Consider the following 12,796-nt stretch of genomic DNA (forward strand, 5'->3'; position numbering starts at 1 on the left):
CACGGGCCCAGCCGCTCCGCGGCATGTGGGATCCTCCCGGACTGGGGCACAAACCCGTGTCCCCTGCATCGGCAGGCGGACTCTCAACCACTGCGCCACCAGGGAAGCCCTTTCATTCTTTTAATCTGCCTTCCTCACTGCCACAAGAATAATCTCTCTAAACATAACAATTCTGGGATCGAAATCTTTCAGTGGCTCTATGTTGTCTTCGTGATGAATTCCTACCTCCTAAGCCTGGTGTACAAGTTCTATTATAATTTTGTCCTTACTTACTTTTATAACCTCTTAAATCTCTCAGCTCTTATCCATGTGTTGTTCCTTCTACACAAAACTATTTTCATTTATTCTAGGAATCCATGTTCTGCTTCCTAGAATATCCCTTGCTCTTTTCTCTTCTTTACTTATACTTGTCCTTCAGGACTACACAGTTAAAGAGAAACCACCAGCATGGAGCCTTTCCTGACTTCCTTTCTTCTTTGAATTATGTCCCCTTCTGCTTTTTGCTTAACTCTCTCGCTTGCCAGGATGTGCTGTTATTCACTATCTTCTTTCTCTCACTCCATTTGAACTCTTGGAAGGAATATGATACACATTTTCTAAATATTTTATCATGAAGATGTGGCTTAAAAGCTGCATTTATGAAATGGATGTAGAGGTTTTAACACACTATAAGTTTATTATGAGATAATTTGATCTTTATTTGTAATTAAATAAATGAGTAATTAGTCTGCCCCTGGATTTCAGTTCACTTCTGGACAATATACTTAGAAGGCATAGACAAATTAGAAAATGTAGTTAGGAAATCAGCATGGTAAATGGGGTGCTAAACCATGTTATAAGAGGAACAGTCAAAAGAGTTGGATATTTGTCACCTGGAGAAAATTCACAGGAGACATCATGGCTCTCAAGTAATTTGAAAGCCTTATTCTTTGTGCCTGGCAAGGAGACATTATGCAAAATAGGAAGGAATGTCAGGCAAACATATTTCATTTTAATATGTGAAAAGATTTTCCATAATTACAGGTTTTAGAATGGCATAGATTGACTTATTTTGGATAGTGGGTCATCTCTCCTGGGGTTGTTAAATCAAAGTTACGTGATCACTTATTGGGGGATATTGTGGAGAGAATGCAAACATAATAGAAATTTTGTTCCTGAGATTGTATGCAACTAATGCCATAAGAAATGTACCTCGTATTCTAAGAGTTATCAAAACACTGGAAGGAATTAACTCATTCTTTACCTTACAGAAATTATTAAAAGACTAGTAGTAATTACTTGATTATATAGGAAATATACAATTATTCTGTTGATTATAGATAGAACCTACCTACTTCTACTTGCTTATATGCCTAAATTTATGATTTAAAGGATAATAGTTATTTAGAGCTAAGGTAAGCACTTTTGTTCCTCTTTGAAATATACCTTATACCTCTGGCATATACTCTGAGGAGCAGTTGGATATGAGATATAGAAAGGGTGGACAAAGAAAAGTTTTTCAAAGAAAAATTTTCACAATGTTCTATTTTACTTAAACTGTAGGGTGAGTAGATGTTTATTTGTTTTATTTATAGCTTATGGATATTATAAATATTCTTTTGAATATATTCCATGTTTAATTTTTAAAAACCAGATGAGGACACAGCAGATAATAACAACATTTGTTAAATCTGGTTGGTGGTTTCACCACTGTATTTATTTTCTGTGTGTAAGATATTTTCATGTAACTCCTTTGACAATGAATGTTAATTGTGTGTACGTGAAAGTTATTGACCCTTGCCTACAGAACTGGACAGTACTGATGGTGCCAAGGTTTTCAGTAAGCAACCAGGAAGAATCCAAAGAGTAGCAAGAGGATCAGGTGTGTCAACGAGAGATGTACAAGAACTTTTGACACAATATACCAAATTTGCACAGATGGTAAAAAAGATGGGAGGTATCAAAGGACTTTTCAAAGGTAAGAAAAATAACAAGCTCATCATTAGTTGACACACTGAAAGGAAAGAAAGAGGTTGAGAAACTAAAAATTAAAGCCAGGGAGTACTGCCAGTATTAGAAAATACACTGCTGAATTTCATGTTATATTCAAGTACTTCCAGGATTTATAATGCAATCTGTGATTTATCTGTTTTCAGATTCAAGGTAATAAATGCTAATATTTTAAAAAATCACACTTAATGACTTTATTTTTGTGACATTATAGTATATATTAAAGAAAATTTAGAGAATATAAGGAAATATAAGAAAAAAATTTTAAACACCCATTACCTTTACTCCCCAGAGAATCCCATGGGTCTTATTGCAAATAACATTTGATATAACTAGTGTTTTTTCTTTTCACACATCATGACTTTTTTTCCATATTGTCAAATATTCTTCAGAATATAACTTTTAACCACTGAGTACTATTCCAGTTATGCATGTATCTTTGTTTAGCACAATGCGTCTTTGTTGGATGTTTAGGCTGATTTCATATCAGTATCAGATCCTGTATCAGTTTCTGTGCAGTATTCCGTGAGGCCAGGGATTTTGTCTGTTTTGATCAGAAATATAGTAGATGCAGAATAAGTTTTGTAATAATTCAGTATTTCCAATTTAATGGTCAAATGTTTTTCAGTATGTTTTTTCGATTACTCACATTTAATATTTCTTTGTACATTTATTGGTTTGAATTTTCTTGGTGAATCCCCTCTTACTTAGGTTACTTGTCCATTTGTTTTATTTTTTTCCTTATTGCTTTGTAATAACTCTTTAAAATTCCTGGACTATACCTGCAAATATTTTTCCCAAAATTTCATTTGCCTTTTATTTATTTGGCTGCATCAGGTCTTAGTTGCGGTATTCGAGATCTTCGTTGAAGCATGCAGGGTCTTTCATTGCAGCACACAGACTCTTTGTTGTGGCGCACGGACTCTAGAACACGCAGGCTCAGTAGTTGCAGCATGCAGGCTTAGTTGCCCCATAGCATGTGGGATTTTAGTTCCCCGACCAGGGATCAAACCCACATCCCCTGCCTTGGAAGGCGGATTCTTAACCACTGGACCACCAGGGAAGTCCCTGAAGTTTTCATTTTTAATGCAGCCAGGCCTTTTGGTTTGGTTTCTTTTATACTCATAAAAGCCTTCCCCATGTTGATACCACAGTAGTCACCTATATTTTCTTCTACTTGCTGGTTTATTTTTTAGGTTTTTACTCTTTATCCCACCTAGAATTTATTTTGCTGTGTATTGTCTAAGGTAAAAAGGTAAGTTTGTTTTTCCACAGGGTTAAAATCAACAGTCCTAGTCCTCTCTTTAAAGTTTTTTTCTATATCATAAACACTATTAAGGTGAATTTATTATTTAAGAAATATTGATTAGGTAAGCTCCAAAGATAAATAATACCACTGAATAGCTTTCTAAAAAAGATGGGTATTTACATAAGTTTTTATCACGTTTTTAAATTTTTTTAATTTTTTTTTGTGGTACACAGGCCTCTCACTGTTGTGGCCTCTCCCATTGCGGAGCACAGGCTCCGGACGCACAGGCTCAGCGGCCATGGCTCATGGGCCCAGCCGCTCTGCGGCATGTGGGATCCTCCCGGACCGGGGCACAAACCCATGTCCCCTGCATCGGCAGGCGGACTCTCAACCACTGCGCCACCAGGGAAGCCCTATCACGTTTTGTCTTTGACAGTTTCCTTATTTTCCTTGCCTACTATATCCTATTTTCTTTTTTGTGACAAGGGAGAAAAGTTAGACAAACAAGTTTAAAATTGGTTATAATTCCTAACATCACATACTATTTCAGATAGTGATTTATAAACACATTAAGTCAGTTTAACATCTTTCCCAAATGACCCTGACTATTCTTGATAGAACTACTGCAGATCTGTTGGTCAGATCTTGGCTGACCAACATTAAGCATTAACTGCTCAATAAAGGCACAACCAAGATGAAGTGGGCAGTGGATATGGTACACGTCCTTGTCACACCAAAGTCTTAATAATTTTTCGAAGTTTTAAGTCCTCAGAGACAAAAACTCTTACAACAAATCACCAGTGGTCGTAGAATTCACATCTTACACAAATTTATTAATTATGAAACATTTTTTACAGGTTTTATCATCTTTTATAAAAACATCTTATAGTTCTTAATTCATTTAATTTAATCATATTAGCCAGCTTTGATCAGAGAATCAGGGTCATCTTTGATTTGCATTTTCACAGATGTTCCTGAGAAGTATCAGAGTTAATGTTCTTTTGAAATAAATAGTTTTGCTGAAGCAGCTCTACTTATTCATTGCTATTGCATCAGTGATGTCTTTGGCTTTCTGTCTCTTAAGAGCACAGCAGTTATTCTCTAAAGGATGCTCTTATCGCTTCTGCCCCAGTGTGCATCTCTTTCATTGGCTGCCTTTTTACTGTGGAGTTTCGACTGAGTGTGTAGAAATTCATTAATAAATGGAGTTGCATTATTCTTTCTGTTCTCTGAAGCTTTTTGTTATTTATAATAGCTTCTTAGATATACACATCTTCAGGTTCTCTCAGACTCATTCTTTCATATCCATTTATCAGTAATCCACTCTCCCAATTAACCCATATCTGTAAAGTTTTTTGTTCAGCATTTTACCATGTCAATATTAAACAATTGTTATAGCTTACTATTAATAACCACTGGATATGGTTTTGCTTATAGTGGCTCGTTCACAGGTATAAGTAAAAATGTTAACAAAAATTGTAGCCGTTAAGAAAGTTCCTTAGGGCTTCCCTGGTGGTGCAGTGGTTAAGAATCCGCTTGCCAATGCAGGGGACACAGGTTTGAACCCTGGTCCGGGAAGATCCCACATGCTGCGGAGCACCTAAGCCTATGCGCCACAACTACTTGAGCCTGCACTCTAGAGTCCGCGAGCCACAACTACTGTGCCCATGCGCCTAGAGCCTGTGCTCCGCAACGAGGGAAGCCACTACAATGAGAAGCCCATGCACCGCAACGAAGAGTAGCTTCCACTCGCCGCAGCTAGAGAAAGCCCAAGCGCAGCAACAAAGACCCAACGCAGCCAAAAATAAATAAATAATTTTTAAAAAAAGTCCCTTAATATTGAGTTTCACTTGTTCTTTCTCAAAAATATGTATGTTATTGGGATAAAGAGTAGAAGGGAATATGTACAAATAGAAATAATTGTGTTAGAGTGATAAGATTGTAGGTTTTTTTCTTTATATTTACTCAATTTCTATGATACCCTGATTATATTACAGTCTATACTGACACAAAACCTTTTTTTCTTCAGGTGGTGACATGTCTAAGAATGTGAGCCAGTCACAGATGGCAAAATTGAATCAACAAATGGCCAAAATGATGGATCCTAGAGTTCTTCATCACATGGGTAAATACAAAGTTGTTGCCAGTTGCTAATACTTGGTTTAGTTTATAAGGGTTGAGTTTTAATATGCCTTTGTTGTGATATGAAAATCTGTTCAAACAATGTATGATTTAAGTAAAAGGGCCATCTAACTTCTAAGTTGAATGGTTGTAACAGTGCTGTATAAGCTGAGGTTTTATTGACTCCTCTGCTGCTGTTTGTGATTTTTGAGCAAGCTACTTAATCATCTTTTGTTAATGCTTGTTCTGGTGACCTTTTTCCTTAGTTTAGAATCTGGATAGTTTCATTGATGAGACTTTGGAATTATATAACGATTTTGAAAACCCAGTTCCACTTTTACCATGTAACCTATAAAAAGCTCCTTAAACTTTCTGAACCTCACTTTCCCCTTCTGTAAAATCACAGGCAATAGCTTGTCAGGAAATTATGATGATTAAATGAGCTAATAGATAGGAAAGCATTTAGTACAGTTCTGGGCACAGAACAGATGTTCAATAATGGTGAATTGTTTTCTTACTTTAAGTCCTATGAAATAACTACCCCCAATCCCTGCCCCAAATTATTACTATTTACAAGACTCAGACTCCCCAGGAAAAAAATTTTTGTTTAGATTTACTGAATCCCTACTGTGTGACAGGTACTGTTCTGAGATCTCTTCATGTAGTATGTATTTCTCATAATGTGATGAGGTAAGTTATTCATTCTCTTTCATAGATGAGGATACTGGTTATAATACAGATTTTTATGTACTTTAAGGCTGATGCAGTCAGAACCCAGTATATTTTTTTAGAAGTTCAAGTACTTATTAGGCAAAAGTAACAAATGTTTCAAGTTGTGTTTAATAATTATCTGATTTTATTCTACTCTCACTCTAGGTGGTATGGCAGGACTTCAGTCAATGATGAGGCAGTTTCAACAGGGTGCTGCTGGCAATATGAAAGGCATGATGGGATTCAATAACATGTAAAGAAGATGCCTTAATTTAAACTGACTCAGTTGATTACATTGCTGAGACCTCAGAGTTTCCCTCCTTTTTGCAAACAGGAAATAAAAGTATTTTTCTTGTTTGTCTTGCCCCTTTTCTTTCTCTCCTCATCTTTCTTTCCCCTCTTTTTCTTTTTCCTTCCTTCCTTTTTCCCTCCCTCCCTTTCATATAAGGGAGGAATATATGGTTTTTGTGGAAATCATTATATTTTTGCTTTAGATTTTCTTCTGTTAGTTTTCAGCCATCATAACACATCATAACACTTCTTAAGTTAAACAAATCATGATGTAAAATTTTAGTATTGATACTTAAAAGTTTTTAATTGTCTCAAAGGCCAAGCATTGCATTTGTAAACAGTCCTGGTCAATAGTTACATGATGTCTCAATAAAAGTGCTGTAAAATAAACTTCAAAGTCGTTATAAGTTAAGGGGTTGTTAACTTTCTTTATGGCTTAAAATTATCAGTGTATCATGTTAAAAGGCAGACAGAGAAGCTAATATTTAAAACTATTCTCATAAGTGTACCTTTATTGGGACATATGATAGAGTAACCTAACCATTAGTATTAGGAATTTTTGTTTAACTTGGAATAATCAAGATAATTTTGCCATAGAGAATCTTAGGTCTGCCATTTAAATTGAAATTGTGAATTTGGTTATAGTTCACAATTTAATGTTTTGTATATAACTTGCATTTTTTTTTACCTTATATTTTTGAAGCCTTAATGGCAATATTTGATTTTCTTGAAAAGCCAATTTTGTTATGTATCTTACATACCAAAAATCTGCTTGAAGAAATTGATATACTTTGATGAAATAGCTAATATATAGACCTCCTAATGGGAATATAACTGCAAATATTAGGCTGTCACTATTATATATTAAAAATAATGAGACCATGACAAGATTGACTTGGTTGTTGGTTACTTTGGATTGCTGCACATTGTTCAATTAGGACAATGGCTTTTCAGTAAGTTATGGAATTTATTTAAAATACTAGAATAATTATTATACCTACTCATTATTGACATCATGAAGATAATGGATATGGTATAACAGTGTATTTTGAACTAGGGTGAACTGATTTTGAACTAGGATGAACTGATCTTCAGCAAAGAATTGATTTGTAGAAGTAGAAGATAGTGAAAGAAATAGCTAGTTTTTATAGTATTAATTTTTTATAACTCAAGTGTTTTAAAAGGGTCTTAAAATCCAAAGTATCTTCAGAAAATAATTACATAGAGAATGCAACCGATTTTCTTGTTTATTTGGGCAAAGATTTTATATCCCACCAAATCATTTTCACCAGCCAAAAACTTTAATATCCCTATAGAATATTTGTATACCCTGTAAAAATTACGTATCTTGCGTTCTGCAGAAATGTCATCACTAGGTCCAGCTACAGAAATTTGACAATAGAGAAAATGTTGTTCTCCAAATTAGTTTCTTATTAAACTGATGCATACCACCTTTTCTGGGCATGCGTTTTGTGATTTCTATCCTCAGGGTACCACTTTTTCATTTTGACCAAAAAAGGAAATGAGACACTTGGCCAAACTGTATGGCTTTGGGCATTGTTGTTAGTATTTTTGGGTGTGATGCAAATTATATTTTTCAGAGGCAAAAATAACAGTGACAAAGGACAACTAAAGGTCCAGAACATGTAGTTCAGCTTCTATGTCTCTTGCCTCTTCTATAAAATGAGGAAATTGGGGATGTTCTCTGAAATTCTGATTCCATTAATTCCTCAACCTGGCATCTTTTTAGTTACAAAAGCTATCTTTCATTTCTCACAGTTTCTATCAAAGTACTCATTTTTTGAAAGCATAAGTACTATATACCAGAATTAAATTCTTTAATAATTTGAACAAATGTCCTTTTATTTTTCACTGTTGTTAAAATTGGTTCCTTAGCTTTTTGATATATGTTCTATTTCCAACTTAGAGCACTAGCTAGATCTAATATCATACAACATTGCATTCTTCTTGGATTTTATTATAATGTTACTTAAATATGTACAAACATAAAATTAGGTATAATTTCTTGCATTTACAATGCTTATGTAATTTTAAAACAAAACCAAACAGAACTTAATTATCAGAAAACTACAATACCTAGAAAAGGCAAATTAATAATTTAATCTGATGGATGTTAGTGTTCTGAAAGTATCGTATTTGATAGCATGTAAAATATAAGGTGTATACACAACACATTGCAACTTTATGGAGGAATTTTTTGGAAAAAATTAATTTTCATCATGTAGTAAAAGCAATTTTAAAGTGTGTTACATAAACCATTATATTGTTCAAATAAATACAGTGTGTCATAATGTGAGAAGTCCTAAGTTCTGATATGCAGTAATATTGTACTAACCTTGAATAGACATATAACGCACATAGCTAAAAATAAATGTATTGTTATCAAAAATACTGAAATAGAGAAGGTGATAAGACCAAGAAATTTACTAGAACTAAAGTTTCATCATGCATATTAATGTTGGAAAAATTACTATAATATTAATACCTTATGTCAGTGAATGTAGAGGTTCTGAAAAGTAAACCATAATATAAAATAAAATTGATTTTCTTTTACAGGTAGCTTTAGTACGTATAAACAAAAATTTGAGTAAAAAATGGAACAAAGTGTTTAAAATAAATGTGAAGGAATTTCAGCTTGTTGATTGTGTATGCAGTAAAAGCAAGTATTTTACTATAATAAAAAATAATAGCAACCACAGAATTTGAATGAGCCAGGGAGAACCATGGCTAAATAACAACTAAATGTAAATAAGTTTTGGTCTTCCTTAAAACCTGGCAATAACTATTAATAAAGCCAAGTAAGGTGCATATTCAAAACTAGGAAGCCATCATCACAGCTCAAATCTGTTTCTGTTCATTGCTGGCATTCACTGGATTAGAAACGTAGTCATCTTCAAAATTCTGCTCTAAACTCCAGTTACCATGCTCTGAACATTAAGCTATTGCATTACAGTTAAACATAATGCCTTTTTTGCTTCTGAGCCATGAGTTACAGGAATGATGGATTTATATCTCAAATTTTGAGGTATTAATTTAAATTTTACTTCTAGATCACCTGTATAGTCTGTGACTTGTTGATGTGATGTGAAATTTTGCTATGAGTCTTTTCCCAAAACTTTGCAATTAGGGGTAGATAACAATTTATTTGTGCTCATTGTTGAGTAATTGCTAACCCAAGCCTCTAGTCCCTATCATTCTCTACTGACCTCTTGTCTGTAATATGGGCGTATTGAGTACAAGGTAATTTTTGGATGCTTTTAAAGGAAGCAGGTAAATTATAGCACATTTCCTTTGGTAATATTAATGTGGTGCATACAAGCTGTTGAGGTTGGCATGCCTATGCTACTGTTTGCAACTCTCATTACTTTTCTTTCTCTTCATTCAAAATCGTTATTTGAAGTGCATATAGATCTTTTAGCTTCATTTGGCTTAAAAGTTTCTCTCATTAGCCTAAAACAATGCATTTCTTTTTTTTTTTTTTTTTTTTTTTGGCAGTACGTGGGCATCTCACTGTTGTGGCCTCTCCCGTTGCGGAGCACAGGCTCCGGACGCACAGGCTCAGCGGCCATGGCTCATGGGCCCAGCCGCTCTGCGGCATGTGGGATCCTCCCAGATCGGGGCACGAACCGGTGTCCCCTGCATCGGCAGGCGGACTCTCAACCACTGCGCCACCAGGGAAGCCAAACAATGCTTTCTTTTACCAGTTGGATCATAAATGGAAAGACAATCAAGAAATTGCACAGCAGTACCTGTTTGTAGGAGAGATAATTTAGATGAGTCTGACACTAAGAAAATCCCCTACGTGGGGCCTGAGACTACTCTGACATAAAGACTTTCTTCTCATGGGAAGCAGAAGTGCGTAATATCCTGTGATTGTGGCCTATTTTTCTTAAACAACACATGCAAAAGTTTTGTGACCTTCCAGGGAAAAGTCCTGTGTAATGTCTGCATATCTGCATAATTTATGTATCTTGCTTGTTTGCTTTTTTGATTTTAAAATAGAATGAGGGAAATTAAAAAAGTAACCCAAAAGAGGTAGGGGTTGTTACTGGATATATTCATGGTCCAGAAATTCCCAAAGTTTCTGACTTTGGGAATCAATTAAGTGGTTCAGAATTTTATGTCTGACAGAAGTGGTACAAGAAATACCCACCTGTTTCTTGACATTCCATTTGATAGGAAATATAGGGAGTGTGAAGCCCTTCAGTTGATGTGTGTCCTTTGATTTTTTACAGTTTCCTTCTTATAGTTTACCAAGAATTTGGATTGGAGGGTAAATTTTCTCTATATACGCAATTGGGTTATCAAGCGCATCTCATCTGTTACTAGAGAAAGGTATGGTTTCCTCAGTCCAGAAAAGGTACAGTTCTCAGGATTGTTTTTTCCTTTTGGCAACTTAGCCAATACCAACAATTTTATTTTAGGGAGTTCAGCAAAAGTTCAGCGTGGGCAGTGAACCTGGGGCTTCTCGGGGCACGTCTCAGTCATTTATGCCATTGTTCCTTTCACATTTCCCCCCTTTGCTCATGATTTTTCCTGGAGAAAATATCACCAGGGCAACTTTTAGTCCCACATAGCTGGAGTGGCTTGGTTGCCTGTTCTGGATTCATCATGTTCCTCAGAGTGGGGGTTGGGTGTAAGAGTCAATAAATGGATCAGGAAAATCATTGGCGGCATCATGATACTGTGCTGCCTCAAGCATAGTGGTCTGTGTGAGTCTTAACCAAGCAGAAGAATGGTTAAGTATGGAAGTAATCAATTTAAGCAAGGACTTTATCAACATAAAGAAGCTAACAGCTATTAAGAGCAATAACCCAGTTTGCAGAACAGTTCTGAACCAAGATCCAATGTTTGAGGGTAAACAGCTGAACAAACATTAGGGGAGTGTTAATGGTATCAGAATGAAGCCAAGCGGGTTTCTTTTGTAGGACCTCAGTTTGAGTTTCTACTATACTAGAAGTATTTATCCAAGTACAGCAGGTGGCATTTAAGATGGCACAGATACCTCCATGTTCTGCCAGAAGGTAGTCTAAGACAAATCAGTTATCTAGTATAACATGAGTAAGTGAGTTTAGGGAGTTAACTTGGTCACTTAATGCTATGACTGTGGCATTAGCTATGTCTGCTATGGTGGCAGAGATTTCGAACCAATTTGTCAAGGGTTCCAATCCTCCACTTGGGGAATATAATTCTTAGATATTTCTGAAATCCCTGAGAAGAGATTTCTCAGCAGAGGAAGGAAGTAGAGTATGTGTGCTATTTGGTAATTTATGGAGAATTTAATACAGTGAAAGGGGCCATTTAAAATCCTAGGGGACATTGAGAAGCTGGGGCTAGGGGTGTTGAGACAGGTCATCTTCCAACCACAAAGATATAGCAGATGGGGCACAAAGAAAGGAGTTGTCAAGGTGAAATTAAACCATGGGTCAGTTATATTTGAGCAGCCTAGAAGCCTTCCTTGATGGAATATGTGGGGGGTCATCTTGAGGACATATTCTGTTGCACAGCAAGGTAAAGCTGAGAGCCAATGTTTCTGGGTAACCACAGGGTACTGTTGGAACAAATTGTTCCTAAGAACTATTGGGGGTTTTGTCTGATTCTATTGACCAAACAGGAAAAAGGAGCTGTGAATTCAAGTAGGCAAACATGGTATGCTGGGAGAATAGATGAATTCTGAACAGGACATGGTGGAGGGATACTAGTAAGCTTGGAGATAGCTAAGGCAAGGGGATCCCAGTGTTTGGTAAGTGATTTGGGGTGCCAATGGCATAGCCAACAATCTTAGATTTCCTCCAGTGGCTAGACTTTGGGAAATGCAAACTAGGGCATTACTCTTCTAGGCATAAGGGTTCTGGGTGGATTTTAAGGAAGAATAATAACAGAAGTCTAATGAAAGAACTGTCCAAGTAAAATCAGCCATTTTAATATAAAGAGGAGAAGGGGTGGCTCATGGCCTTGGTTAAAGAAAGAATCCTAAGCTGAATAGATTAGTTGAATGGCCAAGAATTGGAGCCAGAGGCTTCTTCCCCGGAGCGTTCTGGCAAGATATATGGTTTTCATAGAATTACCACCAAAGGAGGATGCCCACTGTATGTAGTAGGGCGAAGAACATTAATAAACCTGAAACCAAAAGGAGGAGTCTCAGAAGGTCAATTCTCCAGTCCATAGTCAAACTTAAGGGACCAAAGGACCTGGGTCATTTCTTTTAAACTTTCGTTCCAAGCACACACCTGTGCATGAAAATTTTCACTCCTTGAGCATGTGTCTATAAGAAGTATAAGAAGGAGAATGGCAAGTTGATTATATCATCAATTACTACGTATGGAAGGAGACAGCAACTCTGTGATAATGGCAATTAGAACAAAGGTAAGAAGAGAGATTTCATTAATGGTGATCATGGAGTCTTAGGAGAGT

General features: G+C 35.9%; 1 protein-coding gene across 2 annotated transcripts in view; it reads left to right on the forward strand.

Annotated features, from left to right (window-relative positions):
* Nucleotides 1-6,773, forward strand: part of SRP54 (signal recognition particle 54) — a 44,435-nt gene extending 37,662 nt beyond the window's left edge. For both annotated transcript variants that reach the window (XM_007464815.1, XM_007464816.1), the window contains 3 exons: nt 1,787-1,957; nt 5,268-5,363; nt 6,236-6,773. In XM_007464815.1, the coding sequence (XP_007464877.1) occupies nt 1,787-1,957; nt 5,268-5,363; nt 6,236-6,327 (359 nt within the window). In that variant the 3' untranslated portion in view covers nt 6,328-6,773. The remainder of the gene's footprint in view (nt 1-1,786; nt 1,958-5,267; nt 5,364-6,235) is intronic.
* The last annotated feature ends 6,023 nt before the right edge of the window (nt 6,774-12,796 follow it).

The sequence above is a fragment of the Lipotes vexillifer genome, unplaced genomic scaffold (genome assembly GCF_000442215.2).
Source record: "Lipotes vexillifer unplaced genomic scaffold, Lipotes_vexillifer_v1.1 scaffold324, whole genome shotgun sequence".
Lineage (NCBI taxonomy): Eukaryota > Metazoa > Chordata > Mammalia > Artiodactyla > Lipotidae > Lipotes > Lipotes vexillifer.